Here is a 23883-nt window from a genome sequence, read left to right on the forward strand (position 1 = left end):
CGAATGGCCATGGAACATTTTGTTGACAGACCAAGCCCATTTTCTTTTCCAAGGAGATGTCAGTACACACAATTGCAGAATATGTGCAGCAGAAAATCCGCTCACACAGCTTCATTTTGCAAAGGTAATTGTGTGGTGCAGATTGATGGCATCTTTTATCATAGAGCCATATTTTTTTGAGATGGGTGCTGCAGGTCCTGTTAACAGCTGGTACTATTAACCATCGACATGATTCTAGGTGCACATTAAACAGAATAAGACATTGTTATTTAACAGGAGATCAAACGTAAATAATCAAAACTAGAACAGCTATTAGTTGAGGTGGAATAATTAACACAGTAAAATTGACATTGTTGACTGGAATACTCTCTTTCAAATTCTGAAGGTGGCAGGGGTCACATACAGGGAGTGAAAGGCTATTTACATTTTGTACAGAAACCAGATGGCAGTTATAAGAGTCAAGAAACATGAAAGGGAAGCAGTGGTTGGGATGGAAGTGACACTGGGTTGTAGCCTATCCCCCATGTTATTCAATCTGTATATTGAGCAAGCAGTAAAGGAAACAAAAGAAATATTCAGAGTAGGAATTAAAATCCACCAAAAAGAAATAAAAACTTTGAGGTTCGCCGATAACATCATAATTCTGTCAGACACAGCAAAGGATCAGGAAGAGCAGTTCAATGGAATGAACAGTGTCTTGAAAGGAGGATATAAGATGAACATCAACAAAAGCAAAACGAGGATAATGGAATGTAGTTGAATTAAATCAGGTGATGGTGAGCAAATTAGATTAGGAAATGAGACACTTACAGTAGTAGATGAGTTTTGCTACTTGGGGAGCAAAATAACTGATGATTGTCGAAGTAGAGAGGATATAAAATATAGACTGGCAATGGCAAGGAAAGCGTTTCTGAAAAAAGAAATTTGGTTACATGGATTATAGATTTAAGTGTCAGGAAGTCTTTTCTGAAAGTATTTGTATGGTGTGTAGCCATGTATGGAAGTGAAACATGGACGATAAATAGTTTAGACAAGAAGAGAATAGAAGCTTTTGAAATGTGGTGCTACAGAAGAATGCTGAAGATCAGATGGGTAGATCACATAAGCAATGAGGGGGTTCTGAATAGAATTGGGGAGAAGAGAAATTTGTGGCACAACTTGACTAGAAGAAGGGATTGGTTGGTAGGACATGTTCTGAGATATCAAGGGATCACCAATTTAGTTGTATTGTATTGTATTGTATATTTATTGGTCCTGTAAATCATACACTGTACAGGGGTACATAATGATATAGGACAAGTCAAATAATTTGCAATTAAGTTTAACAAAAAAAAGCTGTTGTATGGTTTTCAGTATATAGCAATATAACTTTTAACATATGGGAATAACATTTCACAAGTAAATTTTACACGCACACATTTCATACTTTTGGCCTTGATTATACAGACACACACATTTATGTAATAGACCACATATAATACACAGATAAATCTAATGTACACATTTCTTATTTTGACCTTAAGTGTATAAACTATTTAAATTTTTCACATATTTACATTGTGGATAAAAATTCATCAGCACTATAGTAACAATTCTGTAGCAAGTAGTCACTCACTGCAGTTTTGAATTTATGCATGCCAGTTATTGCCTTAATTTCTTTGGGTAGTTTGTTATACAGTTTTTTTTTCCTGCTTGCTAGGGTCCTTTTTGTTTTAGTGTTTCTTGTGTTGTGTGAATGGATATTTTGGTTTTTTGGAGCAATCTTGTTATTTTCATCTACAATTATCCTTATAAACATTATTGTTTCTAGGATATATAGGCATGGTAATGGAAGAATATGGAGCTTTTTAAACGTGGGTTTGCATGAAGTTCGAGGTACTAAGCCTTCTATGGCTCTTATAATTCTTTTTTGTGCAATAAAACAGCTTTTGCTGGGTGGTGAATTTCCCCGACAAATTAAACCATGTCTTAGTAATGATTCTGCTTGGGCATAGTACACATTTTTTATGGCTTGCATAGATGTGCATCCAGCAAGAATTTTTATACTATAACAAATGGTATTTAATTTACTACATAGGTGTTGTGTGTGTTTCTGCCACCTTAGGTCATCTTGGATCCAAACTCCCAAAAATTTGGTGCTATTTACAATTTCAAGTCTTTTGCCTAACAGTTCTATGGTTGCAGTTAAAGGCTGTTTATTCTGCACTGTGTGTAGATGCATAGTGTTTGTTTTATGTGTGTTTATTATTAAGTTGTTCATTGCGAGCCATTTTGATACATGTGTAGTGCTCTTTTTTATTTCATTTTGGAGCTCTCCTTGGGTCTTTCCTTTGATAAGTATATTTGTATCATCGGCATATTTAATGTACTTATAGTTAGGGATGGATGGTTCCAAGTCATTTACGAACAGCAAGAACAGAATCGGTCCCAGTACGGAACCCTGGGGCACACCATATTTAACACACTGTTTTTTTGATTGATAGGAAGTCAAATTTTTTCCTCCTTTGTACAAGACTTCAACTATTTGGTGTCTGTTTTGTAGATATGACTTTACCCATTCATAGGCTGGGCCTCTGACACCAACATTTTCTAGCTTTCTAAGCAAAAGACCATGGTTAATGATGTCAAATGCTTTTGAAAGATCTAGGAATACTGCTGCTATGTGTTCTTTTTTATCTAATACATTTAAAGCTTCATTTAATAAATCAATAACAGCTGTCTCAGTGGATTTACATTTTCGGAAACCATGCTGTGTAGCTGAGAAAAGTTTATTTTTTTCATTGAAATCTACGAGTCTTTTATAAAAGATTTTTTCAATTATTTTAGAAAAAACAGATAGTAGAGAGACTGGCCTATGTTATATCTGTTTTTTCACCCTTTTTGAACAATGACTTCACTTCAGCTATTTTTAGCCTTTCTGGGAAGATTCCCTGAGAAAGTGAACTATTGCATATGTCTACCATGGGCTTAACTACTAAGGGTGCACATTTTTTAATCTACATCTACATCTACATCCGTACTCCGCAAGCCACCTGACGGTGTGTGGCGGAGGGTACCCTGAGTATCTCTATCGGTTCTCCCTTCTATTCCAGTCTCGTATTGTACGTGGAAAGAAGGATTGTCGGTATGCTTCTGTGTGGGCTCTAATCTCTCTGATTTTATCCTCATGGTCTCTTCGCGAGATATACGTAGGAGGGAGCAATATACTGCTTGACTCTTCGGTGAAGGTATGTTCTCGAAACTTCAACAAAAGCCCGTACCGAGCTACTGAGCGTCTCTCCTGCAGAGTCTTCCACTGGAGTTTATCTATCATCTCCGTAACGCTTTCGCAATTACTAAATGATCCTGTAACGAAGCGCGCTGCTCTCCGTTGGATCTTCTCTATCTCTTCTATCAACCCTACCTGGTGCGGATCCCACACTGCTGAGCAGTATTCAAGCATTGGGCGAACAAGCGTACTGTAACCTACTTCCTTTGTTGTCGGATTGCATTTCCTTAGGATTCTTCCAATGAATCTCAGTCTGGCATCTGCTTTACCGACGATCAACTTTATATGATCATTCCATTTTAAATCACTCCTAATGCGTACTCCCAGATAATTTATGGAATTAACTGCTTCCAGTTGCTGACCTGCTATTTTGTAGCTAAATGATAAGGGACCTATCTTTCTATGTATTCGCATCACATTACACTTCGCTACATTGAGATTCAATTGCCATTCCGTGCACCATGCGTCAATTCGCTGCAGATCCTCCTGCATTTCAGTACAATTTTCCATTGTTGCAACCTCTCGATACATCACAGCATCATCTGCAAAAAGCCTCAGTGAACTTCCGATGTCATCCACCAGGTCATTTATGTATATTGTGAACAGCAACGGTCCTATGACACTCCCCTGCGGCACACCTGAAATCACTCTTACTTCGGAAGACTTCTCTCCATTGAGAATGACGTGCTGCGTTCTGTTATCTAGGAACTCCTCAATCCAATCACACAATTGATCTGATAGTCCGTATGCTCTTACTTTGTTCATTAAACGACTATGGGGAACTGTGTCAAACGCCTTGCGGAAGTCAAGAAACACGGCATCTACCTGTGAACCCGTGTCTAAGGCCCTCTGAGTCTCGTGGACGAATAGCGCGAGCTGGGTTTCACACGATCGTCTTTTTCGAAACCCATGCTGATTCCTACAGAGTAGATTTCTAGTCTCCAGAAAAGACATTATACTCGAACATAATACGTGTTCCAAAATTCTACAACTGATCGACGTTAGAGATATAGGTCTATAGTTCTGCACATCTGTTCGACGTCCCTTCTTGAGAACGGGGATGACCTGTGCCCTTTTCCAATCCTTTGGAACGCTTTGCTCTTCTAGAGACCTACGGTACACCGCTGCAAGAAGGGGGGCAAGTTCCTTCGCGTACTCTGTGTAAAATCGAACTGGTATCCCATCAGGACCAGCGGCCTTTCCTCTTTTGAGCGATTTTAATTGTTTCTCTATCCCTCTGTCGTCTACTTCGATATCTACCATTTTGTCAACTGTGCGACAATCTAGAGAAGGAAGCACAGTGCAGTCTTCCTCTGTGAAACAGCTTTGGAAGAAGACATTTAGTAATTCGGCCTTTACTCTGTCATCCTCTGTTTCAGTACCATTTTGGTCACAGAGTGTCTGGACATTTTGTTTTGATCCACCTACCGCTTTGACATAGGACCAAAATTTCTTAGGATTTTCTGCCAAGTCAGTACATAGAACGTTACTTTCGAATTCATTGAAAGCCTCTCGCATAGCCCTCCTCACACTACATTTCGCTTCGCGTAATTTTTGTTTGACTGCAAGGCTTTGGCTATGTTTATGTTTGCTGTGAAGTTCCCTTTGCTTCCGCAGCAGTTTTCTAACTCGGTTGTTGTACCACGGTGGCTCTTTTCCATCTCTTACGATCTTGCTTGGCACATACTCATCTAACACATATTGTACCATGGTTTTGAACTTTGTCCACTGATCCTCAACACTATCTGCACTTGAGACAAAACTTTTGTGTTGAGCCGTCAGGTACTCTGTAATCTGCTTTTTGTCACTTTTGCTAAACAGAAAAATCTTCCTACCTTTTTTAATATTTCTATTTACGGCTGAAATCATCGACGCAGTAACCGCTTTATGATCGCTGATTCCCTGTTCTGCATTAACTGATTCAAATAGTTCGGGTCTGTTTGTCACCAGAAGGTCTAATATATTATCGCCACGAGTCGGTTTTCTGTTTAACTGCTCAAGGTAGTTTTCAGATAAAGCACTTAAAAATATTTCACTGGATTCTTTGTCCCTGCCACCCGTTATGAACGTTTGAGTCTCCCAGTCTATATCCGGCAAATTAAAATCTCCACCCAGAACTATAACATGGTGGGGAAATCTACTCGAAATATTTTCCAAATTATTCTTCAGGTGCTGAGCCACAACAGCTGCTGAGCCCGGGGGCCTATAGAGACATCCAATTACCATGTCTGAGCCTGCTTTAACCGTGACCTTCACCCAAATCATTTCACAATTCGAATCTCCGTCAATTTCCTTCGATACTATTGCACTTCTTATCGCTATAAACACGCCTCCCCCTTCACTGTCCAGCCTATCTCTGCGGTATAAATTCCAATCAGAGTTTAGGATTTCATTACTGTTTACATCTGGTTTCAGCCAACTTTCTGTTCCTAGTACTATATGGGCGTTGTGACCGTTTATTAATGAGAGCAGTTCTGGGACCTTTCTATAGACGCTTCTGCAGTTTACTATTAGCACATTAATATTGTTATTCCTTGTTGCATTTTGCCTACTCCTGCCTTGCCGCGTCTCAGGAGGCGTCTTGTCGGGCCTAGGGAGGGAATTCTCTAACCTAAAAAAACCCCATGTGCACTCCACACGTACTCCGCTACCCTCGTAGCCGCTTCCGGCGTGTAGTGCACGCCTGACCTATTCAGGGGGACCCTACATTTCTCCACCCGATAGCGGAGGTCGAGAAATTTGCACCCCAGCTCTCCGCAGAATCGTCTGAGCCTCTGGTTTAAGCCTTCCACTCGGCTCCAAACCAGAGGACCGCGATCGGTTCTCGGAACGATACTACAAATAGTTAGCTCTGATTCCACCCCGCGAGCGAGGCTTTCCACCTTCACCAACTCCGCCAACCGCCTGTACGAACTGAGGATGACCTCTGAACCCAGACGGCAAGAGTCATTGGTGCCGACATGAGCAACAATTTGCAGTCGGGTGCACCCAGTGCTCTCTATCGCCGCCGGTAGGGCCTCCTCCACATCTCGGATGAGACCCCCCGGCAAGCAGACAGAGTGAACACTGGCCTTCTTCCCCGACCTTTCCGCTATTTCCCTAAGGGGCTCCATCACCCGCCTAACGTTGGAGCTCCCAATAACTAATAAACCCCTCCCCCCGTGTGCCTGCTCGGACCTTGCTGAAGGAGCAGCCACATGTCCACTCACAGGCAGAGCGGGCGATGCCACACGGCCAGCCTCCACATTGACCCTCCGCCTCGTGCGCCGCGAACGCCGCTGAACCCGCCACTCCCCTTGGGGAGAGGGTGGCCCAACCGCGCCCGGTACCCGCGAAGATGTCTTGACAGCAGGGACAGTGGGTGAAGCATCTAACACCTGGGGTGCACCATGCGACGCACCAGACTCCCCACTGCCGCTACACTCCGAGGCAGCAGCCTGAAGACGGCTGACCGCGGCCATCAACACGCTCAGCTGTTCGCGAAGAGTGGCCAGCTCCTCCTGCGTCCGTACAATGATATGGTCTGGTATTTTGTCAGTACCAGAGGAAAATTTTGATTTTAGCTCCCCTATTGTTTTTAGCATTTCCTGTTCATCTGTTGGTTGTAGGAAGAGAGGCTTGTTACTAGGGATAGTTTTAATCTGATTTGCAGTGACAGCATTTTGAAAGTTTTGCTTCACCAGAATCTCAGCTGCCTCAGAGAAATATGAGTTAAAATTATTTGCTATCTGCTGGGGATCAGATATTACAGAAGTGTTTTCATTCAGTTTGATATTATGGTATTCTCTCGGTTTTACTCCTGTTTCATGCCTTACAATCTCCCATATGGCTTTCATTTTATTTTGTGCATTTGCTATGAAGGAACTATTTGCCATTTGTTTTGCTTCTTTTATGACTTTAGTTAAAATCTTTTTGTAATTCTTAAAATAGGAATCAAATTCTGAGGATGTGGTGTGCTGTCTAGATATTTCATGAAGTAGTCTCTTTTTCTTCACAGATATTTGTATCCCTGTTGTGACACATTTTATTTTCAGATCCTTTTTTGTGACTGTCTTTTTATGGAGTGGAAAGCAAAGTTCAAAATAATAGGTAAAACTATTTAGGAATTTATCAAACTTATCATTTGTACTTTCACATTCATAGATGTCTTCCCAAGTTTCTTTATGCAGATAGTTAAGGAAATGTTGTATATTCTGGTCATTATATTTCCTAGATGTATTAGTTAGACATTCAGTTGAACTAAGCAGTATTCCTAATATTATACTAATTTCTTGGGCTGTGTGGTCCCCAAAGCCTGTATTGTGGGTTTGTGTTGTATGTTTCAAGGGCACATTTGTAAATATTTGATCAAGGATTGTGGCTGAGGTTTTTTTGATGTGTGTTGGCGTTTCTGTAGTAGCCTTTAAATTGAAAGTTGCTAAGAGGTTCATTAAAGCAGTTTTTTCATTAGACTCACTTGCAAAGTCAATGTTGAAATCCCCACATATAAAAAGTTTTCTATTTTTTTGTGTAATCTTGTGTAAGATATTTTCAAGGTTCTTTAACATAATGTTAATATTGCCAGTTGGCACCCTGTATAAACAAATTATAGCAATTTTTTCGTATGTGATTCCAATTCCATTTACCTCAATATCTTTCTCTGTGGATAATTTTGCTACATACGGCATACATTTAAAATTTATGCTATTTTGAACATAAATGCAACTAACACTATGTTTATAGAACTTACAACAAAAATAACTACCCAATACAAAATCTGGAATGCATAGCATATGAAGTTTCTCTTTGTCAAGCCAATGTTCAGTAAAACATAATACAGAGGTGTTTTTCATGTCACTTTCCAACAAAATTTGAAATTCGTTTACTTTGTTGGATAGGGATTGTACATTTTGATGAAATACTGTCAGGTTCTAAAACTTACTATCCTTAGTACTTATATTTATATTGAAATTTCTGCCTGGACGATATTTTTTATTTTGAATTTTCACTTTTGAATTTTCACCCCCTCCACATGGTATCAGTTTCCCTTGTTCTTGATGATTTTACAGATGTGTGTAACCATTTTACTCAAATTCATTCAGCCTACTCTGTTTAAGGGCAATGTGGAGGATAAAAATCATAAAGGGATACCAAGAGATGAATACACTAAGCAGATTAGGAAGGATCTAGGTTGTGGTAGGTACTGGGAGATAAAGAAGCTAGCACAGGATAGAGTAGCATGGAGAGCTGCATCAAACCAGTCTCTGGACTGAAGATCACCACAACAACAACAACAAAATTTCATCTTTACACTTGTGACTCAACAGGCAAAACAAGTAGTATGAAAGCCTCAATTTGAAATAGCAGATGATGGTAATAAGGTGACGTATTGTATCTCTGTTTTAAGTTTTGTATTTTGGATCAACAATACCTATTTCACATCAATTTGAAATGCAAATAATAGAAACAGAGTGCACAAATTTTAAATTTTATATGGTGCCTTTGCACTCCTGTGTGTTGAATTTCACAGACCAAGATTCTATCTTAGAATCTGTCATCTGCATAGAAAATGCAACAGGTTTGTTAGAGATGTCAAAAATTTGATAACGAAAGAACCAAGGTGCACAGATAGTATTGTAACTTAGACTTCCAATAAATTTACACTAATTAGAGCAGCAGGAACAGAGTGTGGATTAGTTTTAATGAGCACCAGGCAGGAAAATTTTATAGAAAAATGCTGAAGGGAAACAGTCAGTTCAGCGGATATAAGACTTAAAAATGCACAATTATTTTAACTCATGACTGATGCCTTGAAAGACAAGAATATAAATAAATGAATCTAACATAAGATAAACTTAGCTCATCTGCAGATCAGTGCAACATTAGTTACAAAGAGTAACGTGAAATTTTAAAGTACAATAGTCCAATGAAAAATAAAAGCAAACAGAATAAGCAAGGAAAATTGTAACACATAGTACCGTAGAACTACTTGGGTAGCAATGCAGACTTCATACATTCTTCCATTTCCCAAAATAGTCAAAGAATAATTTCCCTGTGGAGTTAAACTCTCAGCATTGACTAAGAAGCCACCTCTAGAAAAAGACAAAGTCTTCTGTTCATTCTCAGTGTTCACAGTACAAGGTAAAACAAATAAAGTAACAGTTATCGCTGCACAGAAATCAACTTCTAAAAGATTTCTCCTCATTAGCAGTGCGGATTGGAATTCTACTACACAACTTTATGATGTGACTGCTTAATAGAACAAAACGGCAAACTCCTCCGAACGGGCCATGAAGGCCCAATAGTACTGACCAGCCACCGTGTCACCCTCAGCCCATATGCATCACTGGATGCGAATATGGAGGGGCATGTGGTCATCACACCACTCTCCTGGCTGTATGTCAGTTTCTGAGACCAGAGCTAACTACTTCTCAATCAAGTAGCTCCTCAGTTTTGCCTCACAAGGGCTGAGTGCACCCCACTTGCCAACAGCACTTGGCAGACCATATGGTCACCCATCCAATCTAGTGAAGCCTGACAGCAGTTAACTTCAGTGATCTGATGGGAACCGGTGTTACCACTGTGGCAAGGCCATTGGCAAAATGGCAAAGATCTATACAATAAGTCTAAAAACACTTATGAATTGATCCTTCATTCCAAAAAGATTATTAATGTTTATAAACATTTAAAATCTAAAAATATAAGAACAGACTATGTAAGTTCACTGATCTGTATGGGTTCTTAAAGCTGGTTTCTCAACACTGTCAGCTACTAACTGAGTATTTCACAGAAAGTTAACATTCAAAGCATTTCCATTCATTAGTATTAAACACCAAAAGTGATCCAACTGAATCAAGAGGAACTGAGTACAAGTTAGAGATTTCAATATGTAATCAGCATTTATATGTATAAAGTGGGTAGTTGTGTTAGTTAACATCAAAAGTAAATTCATTTTGTCAGTTATGGGGAATCACTAACACAGAACTAACAAGCGACTTGGTAGATCTTTGCTGTCCTCTGTGGTAAAAGTAGAAAATAATTCACTTAATAATATCCAGTACAAGTGCACTTACATCTCTCACAGACTATATAATCACGCATCACCTTAACATATGGTAGTCGAGGCATTCTTCTCAGCTAAGGCCATGTTCCGATTAAACATATCTTTCTCTATAACATTCAGAACTGCTTGTTGCTTCAGGATATCGACATTTGACCCCGACGTGACTCAGGTAGCAATCAGTGCAATTTGGCTTTTATACATTTCAGATGGTACCCTGACTTGTGTCCTGGCAACTTCAACTTTTACCTACATCAAGATCAGTATACATCACATATTAAACTTTCATAAGAAACGTTACACCAACTGTTACAAACAAAAGCATCACCTTTTCTCAATCGCATTTGGACAGGTATGCTGAATGTTAAGATGCAGAAGGAAAGACCATCACAACAAGAACCTGTATCTTATATCATGTACTCGTAGTACTCCACTCAATACAAGGGCACTTCATCCTTATGATGAGTATTGAATTAATCAGTTCACAGGCAACTACCAATGAAGAAGAAAAAGCACAGACAGAAAAGGAATACAGCCTGGGGAGAGCAAGTATAGTGAGATGCAGAAAGAAGAGAAAGGGAAGATGGAGAAAGTTTAATACTGTCATCTTACAAGGTCGACATTATAAAGCTTTCTAACGCTCTCTATGGCAGTAGATCCTAATTGCCTTTTAGTGACTGTGTACACATATGTAGGCCTAAAGTCATGTAATCCCATTATCAGTCTGATAGACACAGTGGAGATAGAAAAACTTAATCATATGTGGCTTTTCTTCCAAAACCTAAACAAGAGATTCACATCTGTGTCTACTCTGAAACAAAAACACACTCCTGCCAATGTTTAAAGCTTCAAGCCACTCGCTGTCAAACCATTACTGATGTTTCTGATTCTCTGCTAGAAGTGGTTCAGTGAGAAAAGAAGGGCACAACCCTGTAGAACCTCACATCAAAGGGAACATTCTTCTACCAAAGACAGCGGAACGGAGTTAAGTCAGTTTACCCAGTTCATCAATGTTCCTAGGAGCTTGGAGGTCCTGTTTGATAGTGAAGTGTGACTGCAAAGGTTGGATCCCCTGATTTTTAACCATATGTTCTAAGTATTCAGTATGGAAGAAGGAGAACTTGACTTTATTACACTTTAATCCAGCATCTGAGAGCACTTGACACAATTTCCTGAGATCGAAAAGATGTTCACCAGGAGTACAACCCAAAACAGCTATGTCATCCAAATATTTTGAACAAAAAAGAACTACAGCAATCAACTGTGATGAATAACATTGAAAAATTGCAGGTGCAGATGTACTGCCAAAGGGCAACCTCAAAAACTTAAATAACACCATATGGGTATTGATCACAAAAACTTATGACTGTTCATTCAAGGGAAGCTGCAAAATAAGCATTGTGAAGATCAATTTAGTAAAAGAAGCAACGTGTTCCAGGTTTATCCATAAGCTCCTCAGGCTGTTACAAAGGAAAATAGTCAGTCACAGTCTGTGGATTTATTGTTGCCTTGAAATCTGCACATAAACATAATCTGCCTGAAGGCTCCTTTATTATCACCAATGGTGATGTCCACTGACTAGCTGCAACAGGGGAAATCATACCATTGTTCTTCAAAGATATGAGTTCTTGTGTCACCTGATCTCTGATAGTATGAGAGACTGGCTGTGCATAGCAAAACTGTGGTTGCACATTGTTTTTCATCGTAATGTGAGCCTCATAATTATTATCTTTGCTTAGGCCATCTTGAAAAAGTCACTAAATTCATCACAAAGTTGAGCTACCTTGCCTGTAGGCCAGAAGAGTTATCTTGAATGTGCAAACCAAACAAATCAAATGAATCCATACCAAAAATATTTTTACTGTCACATGAGCACAACATTGTGAATGAAACTGTTTTTGAAATGTTGCAAAAAGTGGCAGGTAAGTTGCAAATACCTTGCACAGGAATGTCATTCCCACCATGACCGGAAAGAGATGCCTGTGACTAGTGTAGAGAAGGCTTACCTAACAGTTCATAAGTGCTATTGTTCAACAAGGTCATTGACATAGATGTGTCCAACTGCATACATGTTTTGCCATTGGCGATGTGCAGAGTGACAAACAACATATTTGCCTGACACTGAACACAAAAAGTGTGTGACGTCTTCAATGTTGCACTTGATTTGAACTGTGTAACACTGGAGTCACTACATGGGTACGAAAAAAATTATATTGACATCCATCCATTGACTGAAACTTGTGAGAAAATGTGAAGTGAATGTTGCACTTGCAATTTTGCAGACAGCTTGAAAGTGACTTCACTTGCCACAGTGATATTGCTTAGCATCATGGCAAGGACATGCCTGCTGCTTGTGAGCCATAAAACAGTGAGGACAAGATTTAACACTACTAGTTTTCTGCATAGCACACTAAGTCTGTTTACATTTCTGCCCTTCCTGAGACTTGGCATGCTGCAGCGCATGAGCTACAGGCACCGCCTGTTTATTATGACCACTACTCTGTAGTGCATGAGTAGGAGTGAAATCAAAGTCTACTATTGCACTGTCATATGAAGCCTGATGCTCCACTAGTTCCAAAATCTGTTGCAAACCAGGTTCATGATTCTTGAAAAGTCATGACTTGTAAGCCCTTATAAGTCTGCTACCCACTGCTTATGAGTTTAATGAAGTTGTCTCCTCACCTGAAAAAAATTGGTAACATTAATCTGCTCATCACAGTACTTGTCTAGAGTGGAAATTTGTTTGTCATAAGGAAAATATTCAGGGCAAATGGCAGGGAAGAGTTTGCAGGCAAGCTGGTAGACAGACACTCTGACTGTCGCAAGAAAATCAGATTTCTTGTCCCTACCTTCAATATGACATGCCTTCAAGAGGTCGTTGAACTGTGCAGAGTACTAAGATCATTCCGGTACTGAGGAATAGGTGAATGCTTAGACAGTATGCAGAAATGATTAGAAGCACACATGATCTGAATGGTACTATAACTTTACTTTACTTGAACAGCAAGTCTGAGAGATGGTCTGTTAATCAGAGCCTAATCCTCAAAAATGATCCCAATACAGAAACCCTACTATAAACTGTCAAGGCTTCAGCTGACTCTGCGTTTAGACTGGTAGTCAACTGGGCTGGCCTTGTTGTGGTGTCTTCATATTCTGGACTGGTTGTGTTTCTACATGCACATATAGGTGGAGGTGTTGCTTCAAGGTGGCTGTAGATTAGGCATCATGTAGTTTACTACCAACCTTGGGATGTGTTGTGTCTGGTGTGGTATTGATACTGTATGACACCGCAATTCCAGCTCTGTGATTCTGGGCTCAAAGGAACTGTAGAGACTGGTGCTCTAGGAGTGTGTTTGAAAGTCTTAATGGAAAATAGCAGCCTGGAAAAAAAAAGCGACCAATTCCCTAAAGTATTCTTCAACTGGCTGGCATCCTGTACATGAGAGAGCATGTAGATCACACGTTGGTACAATCAATATCAGTTCCCTTACAGCATTATGTCAGTTTTCAAAGTTTGTAATTTCAGTTTGTAATGAGTCTCATGAATCTTAATCATTTTCTTTTTTTACAGTGTATTTGTTTGTTACTTTATCTGATTTTTCTTTAGATTTGTTTTTATTATACTGCTATTCAGATTTTTTTCTTATACATTAAAAAATATAAGCATACACTTGATTTTCTCCATTTGTTTATCAACATGAACCATGCTTCTGTTCAGCAACTGTAACAGGCAATACATCTTTCTCATTCTTTGGCACACTACTAAACCTAGTTGGAGGACCATGCTTTGAAGTTCATAGGCTATCTCATCTACTTCAGTTTTGCCACATATTACCCCAGTTGTACATGTCAAATTATGCATTCTCTTCTTTTTCTCTTGCTATTAATTAGCTCTCAAAATGGATTAATTATCTGGATAATCATTTCCATTCTATACTGAGCTTTTTCTTTAACACATCATGTTCTCATATTTCATTGAGCTCTATATTTTGATACTGACTATTGCATTTTTCTTTCCAAATGTTGTCGTATTAATCTACCTGCGACATTCCACACTGCCACATTTTGCTATCTTGTAAGAAACAGTTAATTAGAAGCTCTGAACTTCATATTTTCAAATTTGAAATTTCTAATCTTTCATTGAGTTCTTTAATTAATTTGTCATACATGTTACTATTGTGACAACAATAAAAATTCCTTCCATGTGTTTCTTTAGCAAGTAAATGCAACCTGTTCAGTCTGTGTTTCTCTTCCTCAGGCATGTACAGAAATGGTGATGCCGATGTGTTCCAATGGAGTTACAGATATGTTTGACAAAGTGAAGTGGAACTTCACATCATTTTCACAGTCTTGCTACAAGAAGTGGAAAGTATATCCCCAAGCAGACTTAGCTATAAAAACATATGGTGGAAAGGATATATCCACAGCATCAAACATTGTGTTCAGGTAGCCTTATAATGTATTTCATGTCTAAAATACTTCTATGTCAATGTCTTTTAAAACATTTGGAGCATGTCTGGAAACTTATATCATATGCTTCTGCTTATACTGATCAAAATTTATTTAGGTAACTGAGTATTAATAGATTTTTATAGCAGTATTTGACCATCTAGTATTTGTTAATAATTTTTTTTCTGTGGAAAACAGCAATGGTCTCTTGGATCCATGGTCAAGTGGTGGTGTTTTGAAAAATGTCTCAGAGACTGCAGTGGCAGTTCTTATTCCAGAAGGTGCTCATCATCTTGACTTGAGGGAATCCAATGATGCAGATCCTTCCTCTGTGAAGTGGGCTCGACGGTTTCATCAACGCTCAATTAGTTCATGGATAACTCAACATTATAAGAGTTGAAAACCACTTTGTACTTCTGTCTTGTGTGTTAATCCTGAATATTAAAGTGATTTACACGCACATTAATTCCATTATGTGTCATTGTTACTCGTTGTACACTGATTGTTGTTGTAGTGGACTTTGTAATCGATGACTTAAAACATCTTAATTAGTTATATCTAAATGATACTATAGATTATATAAAATTAAGACACAATATTATATCTACTGCAAGTAAGAAATAACAGTGTAACAATCAGCAGCATCAGTAAGTTTTCCAATCTCTTCCTTAAGAAACAACATTTTATTTATCATAACATCATTCACACTTTTGTTTTTACATGAATGTAATATTTGTTTGAAAATTTTGTACATTCATAAAGTCTTTTTTAATTTATTGTTAATAAATCCTTTTCTAAATGGTAATCAATTTGCCCCACACTTTTTTGATGGTGATCAACAACAGTGCCATAAATGAGGTTGCTAACACATGCCAGTGCAATGGAGCTTGGTGATTCCAATTCTGGTAATGTTAGAAACTTTCGTCACCACTATTTGGCTGGCAAAGGGTGAAGAGGTGATAGAGTACAGTTCTTGATCACCAGGTACTGTACTTATCCTTGATTAGATGGTTGAATCCCAGACCACTCCACAGTATCTCAAGGAGTGAGGCATGTGACACTCTTGATGGTGATTCATTCTTCAGATGGGATGTTTAACATCATGTGTCCATGATAAATCTCAAGAGGAGCTAGCTATGTGCTAGCACCAACATTCACCCATTATCCTTCTCTCTAAATCAGCAACATAAACTCAACATTACACTCAACGTACAGTCACTATAGTGAGCTGCACTAAACAGCTACACTTGTAAAGCATTTCTACATTCTGTGGTCTGTGTTAAATGAAGTGAGAGAAAATGCAATAATAATATAGTTGAGTGTTAATAATCATATTACTGAATGAAATCTGTTCCCAGAGCAACTGATTGAAAAAGTAGTGTTTAAAAGGCTCTTTGAACAACAAAAGACGTGCTAGTATTTTATGATAATGTTTTTGTATAATATATTAGATTATCTAACAGTATTATGAGAAGGAAAGTTGCTACTCACCATATAGCGGAAATGCTGAGTCGCAGATTCGCACAACAAAAAGACTCTCACAATTATAGCTTTCAGCTGTTTAGGCCTTCATCAACATTAAACACACACACACACACACACACACACACACACACACACACATACGCATACGACTGCAGGCAACTGAAGCCACACTGTGAGCAGTAGCATCAGTGCATGATGGGAGTGGTAACTGGGTGGGGGGTGGGGTTGAGGAGGAGGCTGGAGCAGGGAGGGGAGGGATAGTATGTGGTGGGGATGACGGACAGCAATGTGCTGCAGGTTAGACTGAGGGCAGGGGAGAAGTGGGGATTGGGGGGGGGGGGGGGAGGGGGGAGTAGCGGAAAAGGAGAGAAATAAAAAGACTGGGTGTGGTGGTGGAATGATGGCTGTGTAGTGCTGGAATGGGAACAAGGCTGGATGAGTGAGGACAGAGACTAACGAAGGTTGAGTCCAGACGGGTTATAGGAACATAACGTTCACAGTACCTCCATGCATATCAACCCCTACTAACCACCAGCATTACCTCTCCACTTCAACAGCTGCCATCCATTCCATACCAAGAAGTCTTGTTTGTACAGCCTAGCCACCTGTTGTTGTCGCATCTGCAGTGACAAGCAGTGGCTCTTGAAATATACCGAGGTTCTCACTGAAACCTTCACTGACCGTAATTATCCTCCCAACCTTTTACAAAAACAAATCTCCCGTGCCTTATCTTTCCAATCTTCCACCACCACCCAGAGTCCCACTGTCCGGCCACAGAGGAGCATTACCCTCATAACTCAATACCACCCAGGTCCGGAGCAACTGAATTACATTCTCTGACAAGGTTTCGATTGCCTCTTGTCGTGCCCTAAAATGAGAAGTGTCCTGCCCATTATCCTTCCCACCCCTCCCACAGTGGTATTGCACCGTCCACCGAACCTACACAATATACTTGTCCATTCTTACACAACCTGTGCTCCCAGTCCCTTACCTCATGGCTCATACCCCTGTGATAGACCTAGATGCAAGACCTGTACCATACATCCTTCCACCATCACCTACTCTACTCCAGTCGCTCACATCACCTATCCTATCAAAGGCAGGGCTACCTGTGAAACCAGTCATGTGGTCTGCAAGCTAAGCTGCAACCACTATGCTGTATTCTATGTATGCATGACAACCAACAAGTTGGTTGTCTACGTGAATGGCCACCGACAAACTGTAGCCAAGAAACAAGTGGACCACCCTGTTGCTGAACCACTGCCAAACATGATATCCTTCATTTCAATGACTTCTTCACAGCCTATGCCATATGGATCCTTCCCATCAATACCAGCTCTTCTGAATTGCACAGGTGGGAACTCGCCCTGCAATATATCCTACATTCCCATAACCCTCCTGGCGACAGCCTTCATTAATTGCTGTCCTCACCCATCCAGCCCCTTCCCTTTTTCCATTCCAGCACTACAAAGCCGTCATTCCACCACCACACCCAGTCTTTTTATTTCTCTCCTTTTCTGCTACTCCCCCCCCCCCCTCCCCCATCCCCACCTCTCCCCTGCCCTCAGTCTAACCTGCAGCACTTTGCTGTCCACCACCCCCACCATACTATCCCTCCACCTCCCAGCTCCAGCCTCTTCCTTACCCCCACCAGTCACCACTCGCATCATACACTGGTGCTGCTACTCACAGTGTGGTTTCAGCTGCCTGAGACTGCAGTTGTGTGTGTGTGTGTGTGTGTGTGTGTGTGTGTGTGTGTGTGTGTGTGTGTGTGTGTGTGTGTGTGTGTCTATTGTTGATGCAGGCCTTAACGGACAAGAGCTACATTTGTAAGAGTCTTTTTGTTATACCTATCTGTGACTCAGCATTTCCACTATATGGTGAGTAGCATCGTTCCTTCTCACAATATTGTTACATTCCATCCTAGATTTTCCATTGTTTGATATTAGATTATCTCTAGCACAGTTTCAAAAATTGCTGGAATACTATGTCAACAGCAGCTCACTTGATCATTATGAAACTGAAAGGACTTATGATAAATGCCCAGCAACAGAAGTGTCCTTAAACCTCTCAAAAATGTTTGATATCTTTCACTGTTGTGTTCTGTTATCTAAAGCTGCACATAATGATTACTGTAAAAGTCATGCTATTAATACAATGGTATTAAAAAGTTATTAAACAGTACTCAGAAGTCAGATATGATGATGGAGAAGTAATAGAAAGAACAAGGTTCATGATAAGAAACATACATTTTAGGATTAGATTCAGTTTTCATTCCACAGGCCCAAAAAATGAGATGATTCTTGTGGGTGTGGAACATGTCAGAAAGTATAAAATAAAAACATAAAACATTTGAATATAGTACTTACTACCCTGATCATTTATCAGGAGATTGTCGAAATAGGTGAATACAATGTGGTAAACTGGAACAGCTAATATTTACAGAATTAACACGCTGTCAGAATGAAACACACTATTAATAAATTTATCATAAACAAAATACCTAATCTTGTCTGTTGTGACCAAGTGCTGTCAAAACTGAAATGTAACAGACATTTTTACTTAAGCTGGTTTAACAGTCTCCGTTAAGATATTCATCTATAGAGTTGAAGGAGTTGCATATCAAAAAGTTATTCAGACTCTGTTTAAACCGTGCTGTGTCTGAAACCAAGTTTTTAATGGTTGCTGGCAATTTATTGAAAATGTGTATTCCTAAATATTGGACCCCGTATTGGACCAAAGTAAATGATTTTAGGTCTTTATGTAGATTTTCTTATTCCTAGTACTGATACTATGTATTTAGCTATTGGTTGGAAATAGAGATATATTACTTGAAACAAATTTCATTAAGGAATAAATATACTGAGAAGCAGTGGTTAGAAAACAAAGTTCTTGAAGAGGTTTCTACATAATTTTCTCGAATTTACACTGTAAATTATTCTTATCACAAGCTTTTGCACCCTAAAAACTTTTTCTCATTTTGATGAGTTACCCCAGGATATAATCCTATATGACATAATATAATGAAAGCAAGCATAGTATGCAAGTTTTTTTATATTTTATCTCCTATATCTGACATCATTCTCACTGTAAATACAGACTTGTTTAGGTGCTTAAGCAGTTCTGTGGTATGCCCTTCCCAACTGAATTTATTGTCAAGTTGAAATCCCAGAAATTTAACACTGTCAACCTCTTCGATCTGCATGTCTTCATATGTTATGCATGTGCTGGAAGGAAATCTATTGCAGGTTCTGAACTGCATATAGTGGGTATTCTGAAAGTTTAATGACAGTGACATTTATTAATGTCAGTGAAAATTTGATTAGCAGCTATTTCTAAATCTGTACTTGACTTGCTACTTATTGCAATGTTTCTATGATCTGCAAACAAAACAAACTTATCATCTGGCAATATAACAGACGAGAGGCCATTAATGTACACTAGAAAAAGCAGCTGACCCAAGATGGAACCTTGAGGAACACCACATGTGATTAATTCCAAAGGTGAAGACTGACTGCTTACTGCACAGGTATTTTGCAACAACATCCTTTGTTTCCTGTTAGACATATGAGACTCAAACCAATTCGCAACATTGCATATTCTAATTTATTTAAGAGAATGCTATGGTTCACATAGTCAAGGGCTTTGGACAGGTCACAGAAAATGCCAATAGCCTCTAATTTATTATCTAATGAATTAAGTAATTATCATTGTCAGTGTAAATAGCTTTTTCTATATCAGAACTAAGAAATCCAAACTGTGACTTGGACAATATATTATTTTCAGTCAAGTGCTTAAGGAGACACTTGAACAAAACCTTTCCAAATATTTTTGAGAAAGCCAGCAAAAGAGAAATTGGTCGATAATTTGATGGTATCTCTTTATCCCCCTTTTTGTAAAGAGGCTTAACTTCAGCATATTTCAGCCAGTCTGGAAATGCTTTGCTGATAAAAGATCGATTACACAAATAATGAAGATAGAACGCAGCTCACATGAGCACTCTTTGATTAACTTTGTTGATATGTTGTCATACCCACTGGAATTCTTAGATTTTAATGATTTTTTGATGGATGCTACTTCTTTGGGTGACATATCATTTCCATTTTACTGAAGTTATTTTTAAAAACTGGTCTCAGATACTCCATTGCAGTGTTCTTTGAACCTGAAAACGCCAAGCTGTCAGTAACAGAAATGAAGTATTTGTTTAAGAGGTTTGCAACAATACATGCACTTGTTACCAAAGTCTCATTTATTTTTAGAGCTATCTGTACCTCTTACTTTTTGGCCCCACCTGTCTCTGCCTTCACCATATCCCATAGAGTTTTTTATTTTGTTGCCTGATGTAATTATCTTTTTCTCATAATAAAGCTGCTTCAATATTATGCAGTATTATTTGTAATGCATTACAATTCTAACATCAGAGCTGTTCTTAGATACTAGATACTGTCTCCTTTGTTCCTCAAGAGTCCATCTTGGGCTCATTCCTGTTTGGGGTATGCCAATTGTTGTTTTCCAGGTACTGTATGGCAATAAACCCCTCATTATGCCAACAATATGTCTGGCATCTACTTGGCAGATAGGACAGCTAATCAAAGTACATAACTGCATGGGTGTTTATAAATTATAAGAAAACATTTCAAGAAAGGCAATTTAATAATTAATCCAGCCCAAACAAGTGTCATTTACATTAAACAAGATGCATCAAATAAAGAAATTGCTGTGAATGAAGAGATCGCGGACTCCATCTGTTCAGTATATGAATATTTGAGTCTGTACAAAGATGAGAGGCTCTCATGAAAACAACAAGTTTATTTTGCAGAAGAGAGCCATGAGGATTGTAACAAAAACATATTATCTAAAAATATGTCAAATAACTATAATATTCCAATAATTTATGTTACTTATTTATATTGTCTAGTTATTTATACAGAGTAGGAACTTCCAAGTTCAGAATCATAATACAAAGCACAGATTTTTCACATGATCAGTAGAAGATAGGCATAGACAAAAATGATCCTTTTTTCCAAGGAGCAGCGTCATCATTCACTAAGAAGTGAACTGAGTGTTGACAGGAGAGACTTTCAAGAAGTAGCTTAAGAAATGGCATATCTCGCAAGGTCCTGTACTAGGGGTGGTCATAGAGTTTTAATTATCTCCTCAAAAAAATAAATAAATAAATAAAAATAAAAAAATAAAAAAATCAAGCTGTGACCATGAAACTAAGTGCTGTGTTAGTCCTTCTCTACACACTCAGCCTTCGACATGACATTTTTTTCCAGTTATTGATCACTTTATGGAGACCTTGATTGTAGAAGTTTGTATTTTGGAGTTTCAGGAAACATTACTCCTCGAAAATCTCTTTGTTATCATTCTGGAAATTCCTGCCACTCGATGGTTTCTGTATCCAAGGGGAGAAAAAGAAGACACTGGCCGTTGTATACCTTATGAGCATAACCTTTTAGCACTACACCAGAGCAGTTCTAAAAAAAAATTCTCAACCTTATACTGAATCATTGGGATAAAAATATTAATTTACTCTCCCACTATCATTGGGTTCATAGTCACACAGAGATAAAGAATATAATATAAGCAGTATTTATTGAAATGCCTAGCTACTTTTTTACTCAGCTGAAATAGTTGGATGGAATGTTCTCATAGTCATACCCATGTTCCATAGGAGCACTCTACATCATCTTCCTTCTCAGTTGCCTCTATATAATTTATATTGCATTATGGGAATGCTTTCTCCCTTTTCAATCTGTTTATTTGTGAACAGCAGATACATCTTGTCCTTGGCACTCATCTTCTTTCTCTTACATAAATTTGTGGCACTGGAATCAGGATCTTTATTTATTTGTGTGGAATTTGTATGTTCATCAGAAAAACCTGATGGAGCTTGTATCTCTCTCATGTTAGGTACTTCCAGCTTAAGTGATATGGATTCAACATTTGTATTGTCTTCGAAATCAGTTACTATGTTTGAAACATTGCTGTAGGTCTTTTCTTCCAAATGAGGGGATACAATATTGAAGGCAGATGTGGAGCAAAATATTTCTGTTATAGCTCATTAAATGTACCAGCAACTATCAATCAAAGGCAAATTTTATCATTTCCAAAGGCAAAGAACAAAAACTATTGGCAGATGAAAGCAGTATGCTTAATACTAACAAATCCACACACCACAGGAATGTTGTTTTTTACAGACTACCACCCAATTTTAAGACAATTTGTTTAAATACATTAAAGAATAAAATGAAGCTCTTATTAATAGAGGAACGCTGTTCAAATTGTACTGTAATCTTGTAAAACTGTTAGTGTTTATAACCAAAAGCTTGTTTTTGTAACAGAAAACTGATAATTTCTGATCTTGAAACAATGGAAAATCCAGGATGGAATGTAACAATATTGTGAAAAAGATAGTTGTTACTCACCATATAGCTGAGGTGATGAGTCACAGATAGGCACAACAAAAAGACTGTCAGAAAGTGAGCTTTCAGCCAACAAGACCTTCATCAGAAATAGACAACTATCTCCGCTATATGGTCAGTAGGAACTATCCTTTCCATAATTTCTGATCTTCACTATTTATATCAATGTATGCATTTATCTTTTAGTGTTAAGAGAAGTAACTTAAATAATGGAAAGTCCAGGGTGGAATAACAACAATATCACAAAAAGGATAGATTGCTACTCACCATATATAGGCATGAGTCACTGACATGCACAAAGAAAAGACTACTAAATATTTAAGATTTCGGCCAAAAGACTTCTTTGGAGATAGAAAACACATACACATTCACAGAAGCTCAACTCACACACACACGACTGCTGTCTCCAGCCACTGTAGCCAAACTGTGTACTGCAACTGCATCTGACAGGAGTAGCCATCTGGTGTGGGTGGAGGGGGTAAGGAGGAGGCATGTGGCAGAGAGGGATAGCTGTGTAGGAGTCAGAAAAGGTGTGCTACTAGTGGGAGCCTGCATGGACAAGGTGGGGACAGGGTAGGCCTGCTAAGTGCAGAGTCATAGGCTGTGGTGGGGGGAGAGGCGGAAAAGTGGAGAAGCAAAGAAGGGTAAAAGACTAGTGGGTGTGTTGGTGAAAGAGAAGACATGTGTAGTACTGGAGTGGGAGCAGTGGAAGTAAAAGGCAGGTGTAGGACAGGAACTAGTGGAGGGTTACAGAAAAGAATAATGTATTTTAGGGTGACTTCCAACTTGCACATTTCAGGACGGCTGGTGTTGGTAGGGAGAATCCAGAGTGTTCCTTTGTGGCCAGGCAGTGAGTGTATGAGAGGTGATGGGCGACTGGGAGATCTGTTCCCATACAAGGTTTAAAGGGTAATTTTGGTCTGTGAAGATCTCAGTGAGACACTTGGCATATTTGGTGAGGGGCTGCTCATCACAACAGGATCAATGACGACAGATGGTTTGGCTGTATGGAAGGGAATTCTTGGTATGGACTGGGTGGCAGCTATCAAAGTGGTGGTACTGCTTGTGGTTGGTAAATTTCCTATGGACAGAGGTACTGCTGTAGATGTCATACAGAGGAAGCAGTGAATCACAGACAGGCACAATGAAAAGACTGATCAACCAACATCTGAAAATTTCAGCCAAAAGCCTTCTTCAGAAATATAGTTCAGATT

The 23883-nt window shown here is 38.9% G+C and overlaps 1 protein-coding gene across 1 annotated transcript in view; it reads left to right on the top strand.

Moving 5' to 3' along the window:
* LOC126297528 (lysosomal Pro-X carboxypeptidase) overlaps positions 1-15561 on the top strand; it is a 61789-nt gene extending 46228 nt beyond the window's left edge. The window contains exons 8-9 of the mRNA XM_049988436.1: positions 14566-14753; positions 14955-15561. Of these exons, the coding sequence (XP_049844393.1) occupies positions 14566-14753; positions 14955-15156 (390 nt within the window). The 3' untranslated portion in view covers positions 15157-15561. The remainder of the gene's footprint in view (positions 1-14565; positions 14754-14954) is intronic.
* Positions 15562-23883: the final 8322 nt, after the last annotated feature.

This window comes from Schistocerca gregaria, chromosome X, assembly GCF_023897955.1.
Source record: "Schistocerca gregaria isolate iqSchGreg1 chromosome X, iqSchGreg1.2, whole genome shotgun sequence".
NCBI lineage: Eukaryota > Metazoa > Arthropoda > Insecta > Orthoptera > Acrididae > Schistocerca > Schistocerca gregaria.